This window comes from Kryptolebias marmoratus, linkage group LG6 (genome assembly GCF_001649575.2).
Source record: "Kryptolebias marmoratus isolate JLee-2015 linkage group LG6, ASM164957v2, whole genome shotgun sequence".
NCBI lineage: Eukaryota > Metazoa > Chordata > Actinopteri > Cyprinodontiformes > Rivulidae > Kryptolebias > Kryptolebias marmoratus.
The window spans coordinates 18,282,867-18,302,911 of record NC_051435.1 but is presented as its reverse complement, the minus strand read 5'-3'; the positions used below and the strand labels follow the sequence as shown (position 1 = coordinate 18,302,911).

Below are 20,045 nucleotides of genomic sequence, written 5' to 3'. Positions count from 1 at the left end.
TTTTTTTTTTCTTCCTGATGGTGAGAACAGAGCTTGCATAACAAACAACAACAACAACACACACACACACACACACACACACACACACACACGTGTCTGGAATCTAGGGAACTGACAGAACAGTCCCAGAATGTTCTGGAAAAGAAGAAAGCTTCCTGGAACCATAAATGGCTCAAATACACTTAAAGAGCAGCTCTTTCACTGCAGACTTTCTTTGAATGAAATTGAACCTTTGGGTTAATTGTGACAAAAAAAAAAAAAACAACCATTCAATTACTTTTAATTTGTCCAGTTGAAGTGTTGCTGAATGTAGCTTCCATAATGCTAGAGCGCTAGAGTTGTGTTTTGACACCGGTGTGGGAGCTCGCTTTATGACTACAGCCCCAAATTTGAAGGTCTAAACTGTCCGCTGATGATAAATAACAATTATGAAAAAAACAAAATGTGCCTATCTTCATCTGTAAAGTGGGTAGCTGCTCAGATGGCTACCAAACGGGCTGGGGCTGGGACAATGTGGGCAACAAAATAATGTAAATACAATTAAGCAAGCTGGGCACACAAATCATGGCTGCACAGCTTACTAGTAGCAAAGATTCTGAATTCATTGAGATTGCACAAAAAATTTACACATTTTCCCACAATTTTGAGTCGCCAACTCTTCCCAGATACTGGCTTTAGTATTGTTGCTGAAGCCAACTTTACTAAAAACAAACGAAGCTGCTGCACATTAGTCACTTTTAACCCTAAGGTGTCCCAGCAACCTTAGTTTTGGAGACTCTGTCAAAACTATTATTGAAACCTACAGTAATCACAAAAAGTAACTCACACAATGTTTGCTTCTTATCAATACAGTAGTATAAATAATGAAAAATAAATGAGAAATAAACCAATTATGATACTAACAAAACAAATAAGAGATCGGGTGATGTGGGTGTGCCACCATGTTGGAGTGTGAGCTTAGTCCACTAACTTTGGAAATTAATTTAATCTCTTAATGCAGATGATTCGCAGCCTATTAAAATTATCTACAAATATTCATATCAGAAGCATAGAGACTATATGTGACCAGCTATATGTAAGCAAAATAAATAAAATTATCTTAAAAGTCATATTTATAGTTCCTCTGCACTTTATTTTTTCCATCATACAACATAAAAGAAAAAAATCATTCTGGCTAATGATGGAAAATATATATATATAAGTCACCTTTTTGCACACATCTAACTTTCTGCAAGTTAGATTTTTGTGCCCCTGAACTCACACTCAGCCCCGCAATAAAAAGAAATTAGAGCGCTCTTAGCCTGTCGACGGCGCGCAAGAGCCCTGTTTCAGTTTGTAGTCTGGTAAAGTGATAAGGTGCTAAATTTAAAGCCGCACTAGAACAATAACTTATCAGTTTCCAACCAAAGCGTGATGCTATTCCTGTCTGAAGAGGTGTGGCCGCTCGCACAGGGCACCAAAAGAAAAAAGGAAAAGAAAAACACAGCAAAGCTTCGTTTAGAGTTTATGCAAAGTGCTTTCATGGACGCTGCAGATCATCACCTCAGCTCATTAAAGAGATTTTCCGGTATCATGATAGAAGAGAAGGCTATTGTGTGTCAATTTCACAGCAGCTCCAAAGAGAAACCTTGTCGAAACAAGTAGTTTACAGTTTGCTTAAGGGACGAGGATCACAAACCTGCTGCAGATCCGTTTTTCTCCCTGCCAACAATTATTCTTTCAAAGTTTCTATGTTATTATTTTTCAGATCTCACCAGCCTCATTTTTACCCCCTCAGGTTTTACTCTCACAGAAAGTATTTCCTCTTTTTTTATATATCTGTAATTGAATAACCTTCACCATTTGAGTCATTCGGTTATCTGAAGAAAACGATAAATTCAGGCCACGGTGCGCAAAGAGGATGGAAGCAATATTAACGTTTGAGCAGCCACACCCGCTCTTACTTGGAGTCAAGTTGTTTGTTTTAGAAATCCAACAATCTGGTTTAATTTGTTTGTGACCTTTGACCGATGGACTAATCTTTACCCTGGACAAATAAAAACAAATCTGTGTTTGTAAATGATATGGTAAGCCTTTCACAATAATAAAAAAAACAAGTTTTGTGAACCGTCTTCCTTAATTACCTACATCACTGTACTGATAAGTCAGCTGAGCTAGCTCGGATTTTTCTTCATCTAATATTTGCACTGCTTGAGGTCATATCAGGTTAAATCACCTCCTAAAAAAAAAAATATCCCCATTGGCGGCTGCGTGTTTGACTGTGGAAGCTAATCCGATTGGTAACTTTATAAATGCATTTATTACGGCTGACAACAAAGGGGAGAAGCTATGAGATAAAACAGGAAAGGGAGCAAACGAAAAGAAGTTTGGACTTGAAATGAATTGGAAAACAAAAAAGTTATTAGTGCCCAAAACATAAATATGCTTCTACTAAAAAGACACGTGGGCAACATCTGGCCCCAGGGCCAAAACCTGCCCTTGAATGATCTCCATCCAGCCCCAAATGACCTTAAATGAAAACAAAATGCTTTTAAAACTGCTGAAGACCTGAAGTTTACAAATGAAATATCAGGTGATTAAAAAGAAGTTTTAAACTAAACATTTTGGACTTATACATCTAAAAGTTTTACTCTAAAATAGACTAAAACTTTCCTTTGCCTGACCAGTCATGAACATAAAACGCTTCAAAAAAGACAAAGAAAAGTTTTGCAGATTTAAAGCTGACAAATATTTTGTCACAAGAGCCAATTTACAGAAAGCGTGTCTGATATTCCAAGTATCAGGGAGACATTTTTTTGACCGAGCATGCCAACTACGCTACGACGAGGTTCAAGAAGGAAATTCCAGAAAAAAAAGCCTGGAAATGGCTTCCAAATTATCCGTCCGAATAAGTTCTGCAGTTCAGCTTACAGCCCTTTTACTGCTTTAAGTAGCACAGATGCACTTTTGAGTAAGAAATGCTGAAAGGACTCCAGAGAGAGACACAAAGACATAAAACAAACCATGCATTGACGACATTGTTAATATATGGTTCAGTGTATGGTTAGTGTTCATTGGCAAACTCTGCATGAGTGCAGAGAACATGACATTTGTGTTCTCCCTGGCTGCCCCCCTCAGAAACCGGGAAACTTCAGGGCTGCAGTGCGTGTGTGAAACTGTTTCGCTTCGTTCTCATGTTTGAATGTTATTTTTTAGATCACTTGACTCTCCTGTCCGTCTCAGACCAACCGAGGCCAGATTCAAACTGTTCGAACAGCGTTCGAGAGATTAAAGGACACTGCGTCGTTTTAGACAAAAGGAACTTTTAGCGATGCGTTTCAGCTGGTCGTGCTTCCACACACGGAGGGTCTTTTGCAAAGCATTTTTTTACAGCACAGAGACTGTTAAACTGTCAAATAGGAAAGAATCAGTGTGTGTGTGTGTGTGTGTGTGTGTGTGCTCAATTAGTGAGCCAGTACCTTCAGGCAGACAGAGCCTCGAAAACAAAAAGAGGCCAGGATGTTGGGGGGAGCAGGTCGCTGTCTGTGTGTGTGTGTGTGTGTGTTGGGGACAAACAGAGCTTTGTTTCTGCTGGCTGTGGCGTCCAGGCAGTTGGCAGAACAGCTAAAAGAGCTGAAGGACCCCACAAAACACCACAGTAATACTGAGAACTGGACAGCTCCACAGTGAATGCACTTCACTTCTTCTATCTACAGTTCCAGGACGCAAACCTCTGAACCTCGGACGGCACACACACACACACACGCTAACGGAGCACAGAGCGAGCACCCAGACAGCAGATGCTGATAATACGGAGGTACGTACTCGTAAGAGCGTAGTTGGGGTTTTCCAGCTCCATGCGCTGCAGCTGAGCTCCCAGGTAGACCTACAGGGGAACCACAGGAAGTGATGTCATAGCACTCCATTCACAGTTTAAGGCAATTTTACTGGCACAGAAAAAAACAAACATATTTTCTGCCTACAAAGTCAAAGTTTGTTCAAGTTTTCTCCTCAAGATAAATGTTTGAATTTATTTTGATCGCCAATTAAAATATAAGCTGCGTTAGAGTTCACCACATGAATCCAAGTATGATCAAATTTTAATCGGGACGCGAATGCAAACGCTTCACAAAATTCCATCCTGAATACGAATAAAACCAGGAAATTATTCAAATCCGGGTTATCAAAGAGCGTGCAAACAAACAGATTGTGGCCGACTGTTCGCAGGTACAGGGTGCCACAGTGCAGAACTAAACGAAACAAATGCTCCTTTATCCCTGTTAGTTTGGGCCTTATTAAGAGTCTGACCTGAAGCCCACATCTGTATGTTGTGTTGTTATTTATTTGTATTTATTCTCCGCTGGCTGCATAACAAGTTTCTCCTCGGGGAAAATAAAGTCTTACCTTATATATCACCGATCAAACAAAAAAGTTGGGAAGTTAGGAGTACTGGAGTAAAGTCGTGTGAAGCCATTTAGCCTCATTTGTGATGCAAATGTCTATAAAATTTATCAAACATTGGAAAGTTGTTTAAATATTTTAGCCTAGAATAAAAGTTGAATATGTCCAGCTCCTAATATTAAATCTCCCAAGCAAACATTGGCCAGCAGGCCTGCACGTTATTAGGAACACATGAATGTGTTATAGTTGATTATTCCAGTGACCGTATCTGTTGCAAAGAATCCAGATTTTGGCCACTATGATCTAAATCAGCAGAGGGCATCAAAAGCAGGGAGTCTTTGCGACTGCCATTTCTATCAGTGGCTTATTGCAATATTAATACTGATAAATTTCCAATATATTGCAAGCCAAATGTGCTAAACAGCAATAACGAACTGAGCAAACAAACTTTGAGCATTCCACCGAATAACTTCAGTACCTTGATGTCAATGCCTCGTGCTGACGAGGTGCTGTTGAAGAACCGGGGGGGAATCTTGGCGGACATGTCAGGCTCTTCTCGACCGAAACCCAAATTGATAAGGACTTCCACTGGGTCCTCCTCGCACAGGTCCAGCAGCTCTGAAACACTGAAGAGACGCACAGGAAGTGAGCGACCAACAACATCGTCACCTACTGTTCCTGACAGGGCTGTGACATGGAGAGCTTAAAACTCCAGAGAAAAACTTGATAACTTTACGTCTCTTACTCCAATGGCTCCTTTATGACCCCTTATAATAAAGTGATGTCTGTTTCACCCAATTACTTTAGCCCAACTGATGCTAATCTTTCTACATTTGAGTTTGTATTAAACACAAACAACTTAAGATATATTTTTCCCTATTTTGCTTTTTTACCTTTTGAGAAATGTGATATATAGATATGACTTTTATATTTATTTCAATAAAACTATAAGACTTATATGGACAGTTACTTGAATTTTGTCCATTTTAAATACAGAAACAAATGTGGCTGTAAACAAATGACAAACCCTGATGCTCATTTAAATGAGAGTGTAGCACAACTCTGACACTTTTTATATTTAAAGGAAAATGGATACATGACGACAATGAACGCTGAAAGCCAATAACGTCACTGTATACAATGGCGACTTCAGGAAATAAAGTAAAAAAGTAAAATGCTTGGATATGAATTGATGAATTCTACAGATTAAAGATTTTTGTGACGACATTTCCTAAAAAGTTATAAAGAAATTCCTAACAATGAGCAAACCTTTCAATCAAAGGGAATAAAAAGAGGGGATGATATTAAAAAAAAAAAAGATTTGTAAAACTCCAAATTCTCCTGTAATAGTAGGTAAAATTATCCTGACAACTTAAATGAACAATATTAAAGTTATTTCCCTACAAGGGTTACAGTGTTTTCTGTTGTGCACATTTTACCAATGTCACAAAGTAAACATATTAGACAAATCACAAATCTTACATTTTTCTGTTTCAATTTATGCTCAGTGGCATCGATTCGTATTTATTTTTCATAGTTTTTTTTTAAGACTGAATTCACACTGGAGGTATTAACTGCGTTTTATATTCTGTAAATACAGTTTTATGGATTCATCTGCTGTGGGAACTGCAGATGGAAATTAGCAAGTGGGTTTTTTTGTTTGTTTGTTTTTGTTTTTTGGCTAAATCTGGCATAATGTTGTTTAGTTCAGCTTTAACTTAATCATGAGGTTTCTATGATGTTTACTGTACCTGTTGTATTTGATTCTGTTGTTGTTTCTGTTGTAAAGCGCTTTGGATGTAAAGTACTATATAAATAAATTTCACTTCACTTCACTTAATGAACCTGCCTCTTTGCTCTTGTGCAAAATCTCAAATATATAAAAATAAAGCTAAATGAAAGACTTTATGAAAACAATTACATGTGACTACAGGTTTGATGATTATTGACAAATTCATTTTTAGGATTACTTCATTATTATGAGATATGAAATATGAAATTTTATTTGCATGGTGGTGAAGACAACGGCCCCTCTCATCCTACAAATCGTAAACCTTTTATCGTTCTTTCTATCATTATTTTATTTGAATAAACACTAGAGCCAAAAACTACAAAGCATGCTATTGAATAAAACAGGTTGGCTGCTCAAATCCAACTTGTTTTGTATCTTTTTTTAAACTGAAGTATAGTTTTCCCATCAACTTTAATTAGAAACCCCTGGTGCCCACAGCAGTCAGACTGAACTTATTCAAACATGTGTGAGCGTGGGAGCAGCGTGTTCGCCTCCGTAGACAATCTGATCCCAACAAATGGAACAACAGACGTCCGACAAAGCACGACATCTTATAGAAGGTGCACAGAAAACGGCTGTTGCTAAAGAAACGTGCGTCTCCATTTGAAACAAGACCAGACACCGACGCACTTGAGGAGGAAACCAGGAGCAGCACGAGGCGTCTGAAGGCAAATAATGCTTTAACGCTTCACAGGAGCAGTCGCCGGCTGCGCGCCGTATGACAGGAAGAGCAAGCGGCGGATGGAAATTTCTGATGACATCACATGTTTGGCCAAGGATATGAGGACCGTTTGTTTGTCGTGCTGCTGTTTACATGGCATCTAAAATATGGGGTCAGAGTGTGCAGCCTACTGAATAGTTCAAATGACTTCAGTAATTACTTCAGTGTGTTTGGGAATTATGTTAGACCTGGAATCCTGTCGTGTTTGGTTTGACTGCTTTTGCAGAGTCGCCATGTGTTAATATAATGCTGCAAATTCGCTCAAGTTCTTCTGATTTAACCACTCCTACGATAGAAAGTCCTCTATTCTTCTTATGACTCCAGACAAGATTCTGGGATTAAATATCTGGAGAACAGATGTGATTATTGATCCCTGATGTAATCAACTCAAGCGGATGTAGAATTCAGAAAATAAATAAATAAAAGCCGTTTCTAACCCTATGGCTCTTGATTAAAATCACTCGGGAACATACAATGACAGTAAGTGAGCTCAGTTTTATAAAATAAAAAGTGGAAATTCAAAAGTAGTATTTAGACTATGCGTTGTGAATCATTCTCAGCAACTACCACACAAACCTTTACATCAATGACTGAACTATAGCCTTTTTTTGCATTCGCTAACATTAATCAACTGGGGCAACCATCTTGGATATCGTTGATTCCAAAAGTTATTCGGTTGTAGATGTCAATGTATTGAATGCTTTTTAATCCATCCACTGGTTCACAAGATATTTTACTAAAGTATAGACAAATGCGCACAGACACACAGGCAATTACACAATCACCTGCTTTACATGGTGATTATCAGACAGCACAAACTGAACAGGAGGTGAGAATCCAGCTTGGATGCACCAAAATTGATCAAAAACTACTATTAGGTTTAGGCTTGTCCAATAAAATCCTCCACCACCTCTACGATTCAGAAAATGCAGAAAAACACAAGTGGGTGACTTGTTTTCATGTTGAACTTGGTCAAGTGTAACACTTTCATTGGTTTAAATAAAGAAACAGCTTGACGTGGCACCCCCTCAGACCATTGATTTTATCCTTGAGAAACCTCCGAGTCAGACTTAAAAATAAATAAATTGGTGTGAACTGACCTGGACACGTTGCTGCTCTTCCCCGACCCCGTCGAGTTCATACTCCTGCCCCTCTCCTTATACTGATTCCTCTTCTGATCCGCCACGAGACTAAAACTGTACGCAGCATCAGCAAACACAGAAACATTAGTGCAGAGGAAAAGAAGAGACTGAAACAACACATTGTTTATTAAAATGTGAGGACAGATGGTAATAAAAAAAATAACTCACCAGGGTTCGGTATTGTTGTTGGTGGACTGAAGATGATTGGCTGCAGAGACAAAAATAACAATTAAAAACAAGGAAACTAACACCTGGCCACTAATTGGTATGACATTACAAAAGGCTTCTAAGAAATTAAAACAATCCAATCAAATAAATCAAAAATAAACCTCTGCAGAGCTCGGGCTTATTTCTCTAATTGCTTTTAATACAAGAAATAATTACTTAGTTTCACAGTTTCGGAAAAGTTTCAGTGATTTTACATAAAGAGAGATCAATTTGAAGTTCAATTCAAACTTTCCTTTTTTTTTTTTTTTTTTACAAACAACAATAAAATAATTGATTAGAAGGCCTAGTTATCACTGAGTATATGTTGGGGAGGAGTCTCAGCTACTGCCACACCAACTTTTACCTTAACAGCTCTAAAATGACCCGAGTCATAATATTTTTAGTGTTTGAGAAAGTTGCTTGGCTGTGGCGGCCAACTTGAATCAGATTGACTCCAAAAGAAAACTCAGTTGTAGATCTACAACCATTTTTACTTTCTGAGCGTTTCAGTAAAATCCAACCACTGGTTCATGAGATATTTTGCTTACAGATGAAAACCCCCACACAAGTTCATATTGCATATTGAGATACATGGCTTTAAGAAAAGTGTCTGATACGTTAGTCCTCGTAGCGTGATCTACGGCAACGCAAGGTTGCCACAAATGTTTCGGACACGTTTAAAAACGCGACGTAGCATTGACCTAACAATAACGTTACACAGTCTCACGCTACGCTATGCAAATGCTCTGTCTGTACTGCGACAGTGCTGCGGGATACTTGTGGTGCTATCAATTATCCAGCGATGATTGACAAATTGACCGTGTTCATGTGAAAGTGTAAAAAAAAAGACAAAACTGTATTTTCCTGCTAAAAATGAATGTTTATCCTCCCCACCCCACTCCAGCAGGCAGTCACGCTCAAATGTGAGATTTACATACAACCAACAAAATACTTCATAAACTTAAACTCGAACTCAAAATGTAAATGGTGATGGTTTGTCATTGCCAGCTTCACAAAACTGAAAGTTATCCCTAAATGAAAGTATCTTCGTCTCCAAAGAACATGTCGAGACCTGTTCCCCTGCCATCGTCTCAGAGTATATCCGTCTCCTTTTTCCTGTTTTCTTCTCTGACAAGACAGCTGGATTAAACGGAGCAAAAGATAACAGCTCAGCTAAAGCGCTTATTCATGTCTACTCTATTCACCTTGAACTGCTCAATTCACTAATTCATTTCCATCCTATTTTTAAACTAATACTTTAATCTTTTCCTAGGCTGGCCTGATGATGTTTCACATCATTATGGTTGATTAGGATCTGTTCATACATGACATCTTCACAGTCTTTAAGCACCAAACAGGACACCAGTACCTCTGTCAGATAATCTCAGTACAATCAAAGCACTTGGGCCCTAATAAGAGCATTGGTTTGTTTAAGTGATGAACAAATATGCTGCACAAATCCCCAAAAAATTAAAAAATTATGTTGTTAAGTTTTCACCTCAATGCTACATCTGTTTAAACATGCAGACAATTAACTTGTTCACACAAATACCATTTTATAAACTTTAAACTGCCGTAAATTTAGCATTATTTTGGGAAAAATATGGTATTCATGTTGGATGTGCTACAGCTAGCTGCTGCAGCCTTTATCTGAGCTTGCAAAACAAAATTCTACCTAAATAACCATGTCATGCAAAATTGATGCACAAGGTTTATAATTAAAATGCACTGTTTCTCCAAACTAAAAAGCCAGTTAAAGAGCCATCTACAACAGGTAAGATATTAATTCTTCATAACCTTTTCAAAACATACGAAATATCCCTTTAACCACATAACTCAGTGTGGTTTACTGTCTCTGCTATCAAGGGTGCATTCAGCTAAAATGCTTGCTCACAGGCTTTTGTTTCTGTCACTTGTTCAACTTTAAAAAAAAAGTTTTAATAGTCATAAAAAAGTAGCAAAATGAACGTTGTGTAAATATGCCTTGAGCAGCTCAACTATTGGTCAACTGGAAAGCCACAAAAAAGCAAAAACTCAACAGATTTAGCATGCAGTCTATGCACAGCACAGACAACGTGATGATTCGCTGCACGACGGATCAGTGGTCTGCCCTGTTGTCTCACAGCAAGAAGGTCCTGGGATCAAACCCCGGGTTGGAGCTGGGGTCTTTCTGTGTGGAGTTTATATGTTCTCCTCATGTTTGAGTGGGTTTTCTCCGGGCAGTCCAGTTTCCTCCCTCAGTCTAAAAACATGCATGTATGGCTGCTGTCAGACCCAGGCCTCCCTTGAAAAAGAGATCTGAGATCTCAGTGGGATTTGCCTGGTTAAATAAAGGATAAGAAATAAGAAATAGCATCCATTCAGCTACTTAATTCACTCTCTGACCTCCGAGGATACAAGCTCAAACACCTTCAAAGCCAAGTTATTACAGGCTATTGTTAGCTCAACATCCCAAACACCTCCCTCCCATCAGAGCTGCAACTATCAATGTTTTCACAGCAGATCACAAGAATGATGAAAGCACACACACTTTTAGAGGAAGGTTAGTCATGCATGCAGCGTCTCTCCACACTTCTACGACTGTTGACTTTTCCAACAAGACTCTGGAAGGATGGACAGACAGGGGGGATTTCCAAGTCCCCTCTTCGGGTTGGAACCGAGGACAATAATGTTGACCCTGTGTGGATCAGAGAAAACCCACAATANGGGGGGGTTGCAGTGCAACAAGTTATTCTGCTGAACTCTGCTTGGATTGTTTAGTTTGTCAGGGACCCGTCTTTCATTTTCGCACAAACAGAACTTATGTGCACAGGGCTCAAGATGCATTCATTCCTGCACCAATAAACCGACTGCAAAAAGAAAATTCCTCACGGCACATTCTCCTGAAGCAAGTATGTTAAACCTATATGAATGATGAACATTATGATTTTGAGGATTTGTATAATTCAGTGCATGAGCTTTATTATCTACTGGGACATTCAGGTTTGCGCCAATACATGTACCCATATTTGACTTGGATGAAAAGCAAGAAAATTCATTAAAATGTCAGCGCTGAGTTAGATAAAAAAAAAAACTACCTTTTAATGAGAATTTTTTTTTAAAAAAGAAAGAAAGGAAACTGTTAACAATGAGCAGAAACTGCTCGTTTAATTTGTATGGTGAGATTTCCTCTGAACTAACCTTCAGCTCCCAGGGAAAGGTCATCATCAAAGCTGCAGCCGTTCTTCAGAGCTCCTGCTTGCACGCACGTGACGCACAGAAACACAGAGCGCACACAATGTAAACGAGTTATGGAACTTCAGCACCACATAAGCGCTCAACCAAATTCTAACAGCTTAGGATGAATGGTTAGGCGGTCCCAAAAGTCCAGACAACAAAAAAGGTGGTGTCAGCATCCCAACAGTCTGCAGTCTGGGGTCCTCAAGACATGAATACACACAGAAACGTGGATTACCTCTTCCAGGGGAAGCACTCGGATCATCCACAGAGGTTCCATTTGAAGAACTGGACAAGAGGCATAAAGACAGGCAGAGTTAAATATTAACTTAAACCATAAACAGACTTCTGAATACATAAAAAAATCAACACAGTGTCTTGCCAGTGAAGTCATTTCAAACACTATTAAAAGAAAGGAGCATACAGAACAAGACACGTGGCTGCTTTTGCTTTCATAAACTAACAAATGTCTTTTTTATAGAACAAACAAGACAAAGAAAAAAAAAATACTTCTGTGGTAACCATAATCAGGCAACCTTTAGGGCTGCATATTTTATGACAGTCTATGTAGTTAAAAAAAAAGATCCTGCAAACCAATTTTGAGCGCGTTAATGAGCGAAACTTTGAGTAACCAGGTTAGACAATAGAAAAGCAGATAATTAGGCACCTTTGGAAATCCTAAATTGCGTACAGATATATATAGTGTGGCATCAGGTTTGCTTTAAGACCGGCTATGAAGCTAGCATGGGATAGTTAGCCTGACAGTGTTATCTGGCTCGGTAACTTCCCCAGTGCTCAGTGCCTGTCAACGTACGTCCAACAAATCCATAAAACCTGGCTGTCAAACCGTGTCACGGTCATCAGATTTTACTGCCCGCCAAGCTAAGGCTAATTAACGCCGCTGCCTCTTAAGCGTGGGAGACATAACTCGGGCTAATTGCTTATTTGACTGAGCCTAAACGACTCAAGTTAACCACCTGCCGAACTAAAAAATCTCAACCCCACCCCTGGCTGTTTATGGTTTGATACTGACCAGACTAGTTAGTCCAATTAGTTAGCAGATTGTTGGGCTAGTTGAAAGCAGCAGTGAATTGGCAGGTCTGAGTTGCTTCCAGCAGCGCCGAGCTGTTACACAAACTGCAGCTGTTATCAGCGGGACAAACTTCATGTCACTTTTTAACCACACACACACACACACACACACACGCACAACACACAGACTAATGATTGTGTAACTTGTGTTACAACACGAAGCTGCAGTATCTGTGAGCGTTCCCACTTTTCACGAGCGGCCATGTTGCCCTCAGGGCGCCAGCCCCGCAGCTGTCGCTACGGCAACCGGTGAATCAGATTCCGCTGGTATTATGACTGCGGTGACGTCGTTGCGTGCATGTCAAAGCCCTGCTGAGTGACAGCGGTTAAAACTGTGTGTGTGAGATAATAGTGTTGACTCAGCAGGAGGAACCCCTCCTCTGTTTACTCTCCTCTCTTTTTCTGCCTCACTTTCAGTCTTCTGTCAGCTTCTTCCTTTCCCTCGCCGGCTCTATGCGACCTGTCTTTGGGCGTAGGTCTGCACCCTGTGTGTGTGTGTGGGTGGGTTCTGTGCGTGACTAGGCGCTGGCTGAGTATCAAACCAACATCAGGTACTAATAAAACCTTTCTAAAACACAAAATACAAATCTGTTCTGCTCACATTTGATAATAAATGTAGTTTTTTAGCATTTTAATGTACATTCATGCTTACTATATCTAAATCAGTCTTCAGGTGTTTATTTTTTGATTTGTTAAACTAAGAGACAATCGACTTGCAGCACACATCTGTTCAGCCTAATTGAAAATAAACCTGTAATAAAGACTCCTTTAGCATATAGAACATTAAGGCAACAATCTAAAGCAGTACGGTAAAAACAAACATCAGGTGGTGAAGGAATACCGTACCTGCAATCAATCAGCCAGCTTTCAATCACAGGATTTTGGCCTGTCGAAGAGACACACCAGCACATTAAAGCAACACTCCAGCAGATACTTTGCAGTGATTACAACATGCTAAAAAAGCATTACGCCAATGTCAGAGTTCATTATATGAGTCTCAACATCTCTGATGATCAGTCACCACAACTGTAGGCTGCAGTTCGTTCAGCTTGCGGTGAAATAGTTTAAAACATTTTTTTAAGGTTTTAACACAACAATACATTGAAAGTGAGATATTTTTGCTCAAGGTTAACGTGATGTCAGAATTGCATTCAGACCCTTGGCAGAATAGTTTTTTTTTTTTTTGGCACTACAAAGATGTTATTAGACTTGCATTTCTTTATAAGTTTACTTTTGCACCACCAGGGGAACCTTAGGACTGCCTAAAGCCGGTGTCTAAACTGGGCTGCGACTGCCGGCAACTAGTTTGAAAAAAAAAAACAGGTTCTTGATTTCTTTGCGACGGAAACGCTGCCTATTATTTTTTTTGTAATTCTCTAGTCACTAACTAGCCTCTGACTGTTCACCCCAGTGAGATACCAGCTTAACAAATGTCCAACAGCCAGTACAGCTACATCACTTATGCATAAATGACATTTAGTAATACCAACAACAATGGAGGAAACTGTAGTAAGAGCTATGGGCTGTAGGTCTGTGGTATCGTTTTTAATTAGAGCACTACAAACTTTTAGAAGGAGGCAAAGACCCATACAACAGATCAGTCTACTTCCAGCACACGTGGCATGGCAGTCAATAGTTTCTAGTTCATCATGAAGTTTTTTTTCCCAGTAAAATAATTCCCATATACCTTAACCTGTTCAGCTAATCAACCTCTCCTTACCAATCACATCTCCTTACAGCATTCATACGTTTCTATTGAGCTACCTTTTGAAATAGTCCCCTGTGGTCAAAAAGCAACAAGTGAGCCTTTTATCGCTGAAGAAAATCTTAAACAGAAGGATTGTTCCAGTCTTTATATACCAACACACTGACACTCTTTCAGGAAAAGAAACATTTGGTACACTTAGAGTTTCACAGTATTTTCACAGAACACTGAAAAACAGCACAGCTTTTCGGACACGAGCTCGGTCTAACCTGGGTTTTCAGACTGTCTCCCGGCGTCGCCATCACTTTGATTCTGCTGGGGACCTGGGGGGTCACCGCACTCGGGTTTCGATCCTTGAAACAGGGACTCTCTGCTCCTGGCCCAGGCTTGACGCCGCACGTTTGCGACGCTGACGGGCTTCCCGTTGGGATCTGGGCATCAATCAAGCAAAATGTGGTGTCAGGGGAGACGGCTATGATTTCATCAGTCAGGTTTGGCAGTTATTCAGCTGACGAACAAAAAAAAAAAACCTAACTGGGTGAGTTTAAACACGCAACGCTCGGGAGCCAAAACGAGCACGCGTCCTCGCTCAATTTAACTGCTCTTCTTATCAGGTTGATAACTAAAGATAAGGGCATGGCTGAGGGCTCAGTATCCACATAATCATAGTGAATAACAAAATAGCTGAGCTGGTTGCATGTTAGCCAAGTTTAGCAATTTAGTGAGACATCTCGGGTGCTTTATTTCATTCTTTGCGATCTTATTTCAGTAAGAGTTGGTTAAAACAAGAAGACCCACTTCGAGCAGTGCTGGTTTTCATTTCCAGGAGTCCACTCTCCATTTTGGCACGTGCAATTTCACTCAGTCAGAGGACTGAGGCAGGTAACACTCCTGCAGAAAGACAAAGACTGTTCAGTTTAATAAACAGGCGGTGTATGTACAGAAATCAGGAGTTAGCAAAACATTTGTGGAGAATTTCCATCAGTACAGATGTTACAAAGCCACACTACAATAAGCAGCAGTTAAGGAACATAATTAAATAAGACATTATGGCCTATATCTATGGTCTAATTAAAACACAGCTGAGATGACTGAAATAAAGACAAACATACATTTTAAAAAATTCACTTTTTATGATGGCAGAGCCAACAGAAAACCTTTTGTTTTTCTTTATTTATTCATTTAGATCAAGGTTGCTCATTTTGGTCAAACAGTAGTGGAGCTGCTGCTGACTTTTTTTTTTTTTTGGGCGGACTAATTAAAACGTCCTCCAGCCTAACAGGCTAAGCAGTTATCTAAATGAGCAAGGCTGGAGAAAGAAAAAAAGTGAGACGCTCTGTGGTAAGAGGACAGCCTGAGACAAAGAGGGAATCTTTATTATTAACGACCTACACTCAGATTACACACACACCATGATTTCTTTTTCTCCAGAATATAAAACTGAAAGTACATAAAAGATGGATGTAGAAGCTAGATCTGAGGAGTAAAGCCAGTACTGAAGCAACCTACAATTGGTTTGAATAACAATTTGGCAGGAATAAAAGGGAAGCCAAGTTGTAACCAAACATCTCACTTATTTTATAAAATATGTGGTAAATGTTTCTTCAAAACTCTTCTGCTTGGCCTACCTGTACCTCCCTCCTCTCAATCACAGATCGGGTCAATCCATATCCTTTTAGAACAACTTTGTGATCGTTTCCATCTTATATTATTAATTTGGTTCTGCCACAACCATTGATCCCCACTAAAATGGCAAATAAAGCTTTGGATCCATTTTATGCCTAAAGTTTTCAGTGCACACATCCAAGCTGCCTCAGGATTATTCAAAAAAATGCTGCTTTGAGGCATGTGAAGTTGTTTTGTTTTCACTTCAGGACATCAAGGCCCCGATGGACATGTCTCAGGGGACGCCCGGGGCTCTCTGGGGATGTGGGGGACAGAGACAAAAGCAAGCAAAGCTTTCTGTAAACCCACAGATAAAATAAAGCAACTTGAGCTCGTCTAAAGCTGGAAAACACAACTAAAAGACTTCTGACTTATCAGTGCCTTTAAGCAAAATTTGGGTAATGTAGACCAGAACTTCAAACCATAATAGCTGTCAAAACACAGTTTTTCCAGTGTTTTTGATTCAAATTTTTGTATGTGTATCATCTATGATAAAAAAATGAATGCATCATTCGCTACCAAATGTGTACCGCATAACCTGTAATGAAATCAGCAGACTCATGTTTTGTTGCCAACAATTATGAGTCATTTGTTTACATTCAAACATTGGCGAGTTCACTTCCAACAGTCTTGGCCTGCGATGGATATTGAATCAGTAAAATAATCCCAGGATGCAAACAAAGCCAGAAGGATAACAGTGAAATCAGAGATGCCAGGTTAAAAGTGTAAAAGTCACCTTCTTCTTCTTTTCTTCCGGAAAGAAACGGCGAGGGCGTTAAAGCAAACGTTGGTGCTAAGATCATGTGCACGAGCTGTGGTGAGATATTCTGAACTCTTACAGGAGAAAGGGGAGGAATATTTGCTGTTTTCTAATGCAATTTTTTACAAAAACGCTGATGAGTTTGGGTTACGTTAACCCCCAAATAATCATTTAATGATGTGGAAATGGTGTTAGAAGCATAAAAATTAAAATCCAAAAACCTCTTTAAAAAAATCATGTATTTTTAAAGCTTTAATGCCAAAACAAGAAAAAGGGGAAGATTTCCAGATCAACCAGAAGCAGCAAAAAAAACTTTAACTGTAAAAGAGGTTTTTGATTGGACCTTTATTGAACAAACACAAACAAAAAGATTTAAAAAAAAGACAAAACTTTTGCATCTTGATTGATCGGGCTAATACATTTCAAAAATATCAACAAATCTAAAACTGATGACACAGCTAAAGTCTAAAAGGCTCGGCTGGAAAGGTATGACACTGATGTTGACCCCAAACCAGAACATTACGAAAGGATGTTGGGATTGAAAAACAATCTATGGTGGAACTGCAATCAAAAAATAAATTAAAGCAACTTCCGGTATCTGCAACCATGCAAGCATGGGTCATCCGTCACTTTGACAAGTGCTGTTTTTGTGACATGAAGTGCTCAAATAAAAGACCAGAAGCTGGCAGAACATAAACTGTGAAGAGATAACATCTTTCCAGAAGCTTCAGTAAAGATCTGAAGACTGGTCAATAGTTTGATGCAGACTGATTAGATATGGATCGGGTGACTGACTAAAACCTCCTCTCCTGTACCCTCAAATATCTAATACCTTATTCAGTTATTCCTTCTGTCTTCCGTCATTATTTGCTTGTTTACGTCCTTCAGGCCTTGACAGAACTTATCTCCAGCTTTCTGGTACAGATTAATCTCGACCATCCATCTGACGCCGTGGTTCAAACACTCCTCTGCCCTCCTTTTTTTGGAAATGTTTTGGCATTGTCTTATCCGTCCTTTCTATTCTCGACGCTTTGTGTTGAACCGTGTGTACTTATTCTTGTGAGGGCTTTCCTTTAATGGTAGACTCCAGGTTCTTGTGTGCACGAGAGAGATTCAGGTCACCAGTGGGCTCTTCTCTGAAGGATTCCTTTCGGGTAGATTTGCTGGTTTTGCAGCTTAAGGGGAAATGGCAGCATGGGTTTGATTCACGGCAGCAGATTCCAAATAGAGACTGGAATCATCATCAAGCCTTTAATGCAGACAGAGTAAGGTAACCGCCTAAAAAGAGCCTATGTTGAATGTGGGTGTGATTAAATTAAAGGGAGTCCATTTTTATTTTGTAACCACACAATCTATATCAATATATGAATGGCATTTGTTGTTTCTTTATTAGACTGTTAAAGAAAACCCATGCTTATTGCCTTTTTTTATTGCATTCCGCTGCTCTGTCCTCAGCCTGAGGTACAACATTGCTCCGCAGCACAGCTCATTCCGTATGCAGGGACAGCTAAATTACAGCGTGAATGTGCAAGTGTCCATCTGTTCGTTTAGTTAACTGGACATAAAACAACAACTCATAAGGTCCCGTCGTAAACCACAGAGACAGAGAGAGAGAGGGGAGAAAAAAAAAAGGGTGAAATACGACGAAGTCAGTGAGTTAAAGAAGGACAAAAAGAGAGGAAGAGGGAGAAAGCTGAAGGAGCGCCCAGCCAAATCTAAACGAGAACGTGTGCAACAGGAAACAAGTGTTTAGAGTGAAGAACGGGACAACTTCCTGTTCGACAAAGAGAGAGAGAGAGAGAGAGAGAGAGAGAGAGAGAGAGAGAGAGAGAGAGAGAGAGAGAGAGAGAGAGAGACAAGGGAATGTGAGAGAGATGCATTTATTTTTAGATCCATGTTGCAAATGCAAAACTCATCGGAAATAAACAGAAAAACAACAACAGCAGCACACAGTCCCGCGGGCGTGCAGAGAAATCGCTCGACAGCAGCAGCGGCAGCAGCATCCTTAACGCACGTCGGGGAAATGATCTGCGTGTCAAACGTTTCCTCAACTCTGAAGCTCACAATAACACTTGTCGGCTTCAAGGATGTCTAACGGACATCCTGGTGCTGCCATTTGTGAAGAGCGGCAGACGTTCAAAGACTTCAGAGCTGATATAAAAGAACCAGGCTATCACATTCAATAAGCTGTCATGTTTTTTTTTTTTCTTTAAACATAAAATGTTTTTATATAAAACATAACAAACCATCTGGTCCTAAATGCAGCAAAATGATACTTCCACTGCCGTGCTTAGAGGTGCAATGAGCAAATGCTTTGACTGATGCGTTGCATATGTTTTTCCTGTCCGTTTTTATATTTCTTTTTGGGGTTTTTTTTCCGTTCTGGGGAGTCGACTAAGTAGGTTTACATAAAACCACCTGGACCCTATGTGAGCTTTAACCGCGACAGGCAGAAATGTTCTGGGAAATCAGCAGATTTCGCACTACTTTTTTTTCCCCCCACACCTTTCACACAGAGAGCACATAATGATTAAAAGAAGTCAACATGAGAGAGGCATTCAGTTGCTCAGAGGTTACTCAGAATTCCTTTGTGACTTTACAAATTGCTACATGCTTTGTTTGTTGAGAAATACTTGTTGACTTGCCATTCCTCCTGAGTGCGAGCAGCATATCTGTGCCGTCTGGATGGGCGCTGTCTAAATTCGCAAACTTGTTCTAGTTTGGTCTTTTTCTCTTTTTTTTTAAGACCAATGAGCATCAAAAACTCAGAGGCCACTTTTGTTTTTTGCTCTGATCCAGGCTCAAACGTTTCATGCAGATACGATTTGGATAAAACCCACCTGGAACAAACATGAATGAAACCGCCTGGCTTTAACTTCGCCTTCACATTACCAGTCTTTCCAGAATTTGAAACTCTTTTGGCACCTTCAGTATACACGCAGTACCTGTGGACGACTTGCTCAATGTCAGTCAGTAACATTTTTCTGTATTAAATTTTAGGAAGTTGTGCAAAATCTGATTGTCATTAAGGCAATATTTATGTACATTTCAAAAGAACTTGACGCTTGTCACAAATTTCCAAGCAATTCTACTTAATAATAAAACACCTTGCATTTCTTGAAGGACCGCATATTTCCCGTCGCCTTTCACGCGAGAGTTTTAAAGATAATGACAAAGTTGCAGGCTTTTGGAAAACAGCATTACGTGCCATCTCACATCTCACGCTCAGAGTCTGCGTCGAGGATGAGTCTCAGCTACTACCACATCAAATCAATTTCAGAAATGACCACAGACGAATTGCAGCAGACAAACCGTGACGCAGAAAAATGCAAGCTTGGCGGTCGGTGCCGCGGTGTTGTAATCCT

The 20,045-nt window shown here is 39.7% G+C and overlaps 1 protein-coding gene across 2 annotated transcripts in view; it reads right to left on the bottom strand.

The window, feature by feature from the left end:
- Positions 1-20,045, bottom strand: part of itprid2 (ITPR interacting domain containing 2) — a 41,602-nt gene that overhangs the window by 14,657 nt on the left and 6,900 nt on the right. For both annotated transcript variants that reach the window (XM_037976076.1, XM_017410331.3), the window contains exons 2-10: positions 15,054-15,146; positions 14,525-14,686; positions 13,397-13,436; positions 11,697-11,746; positions 11,423-11,476; positions 8,204-8,243; positions 7,994-8,089; positions 4,859-5,006; positions 3,805-3,865 (exon numbers count right to left, since the gene is read on the bottom strand). In XM_037976076.1, coding sequence (XP_037832004.1) covers positions 3,805-3,865; positions 4,859-5,006; positions 7,994-8,089; positions 8,204-8,243; positions 11,423-11,476; positions 11,697-11,746; positions 13,397-13,436; positions 14,525-14,686; positions 15,054-15,096 — 694 coding nt within the window. In that variant the 5' untranslated portion in view covers positions 15,097-15,146. The remainder of the gene's footprint in view (positions 1-3,804; positions 3,866-4,858; positions 5,007-7,993; positions 8,090-8,203; positions 8,244-11,422; positions 11,477-11,696; positions 11,747-13,396; positions 13,437-14,524; positions 14,687-15,053; positions 15,147-20,045) is intronic.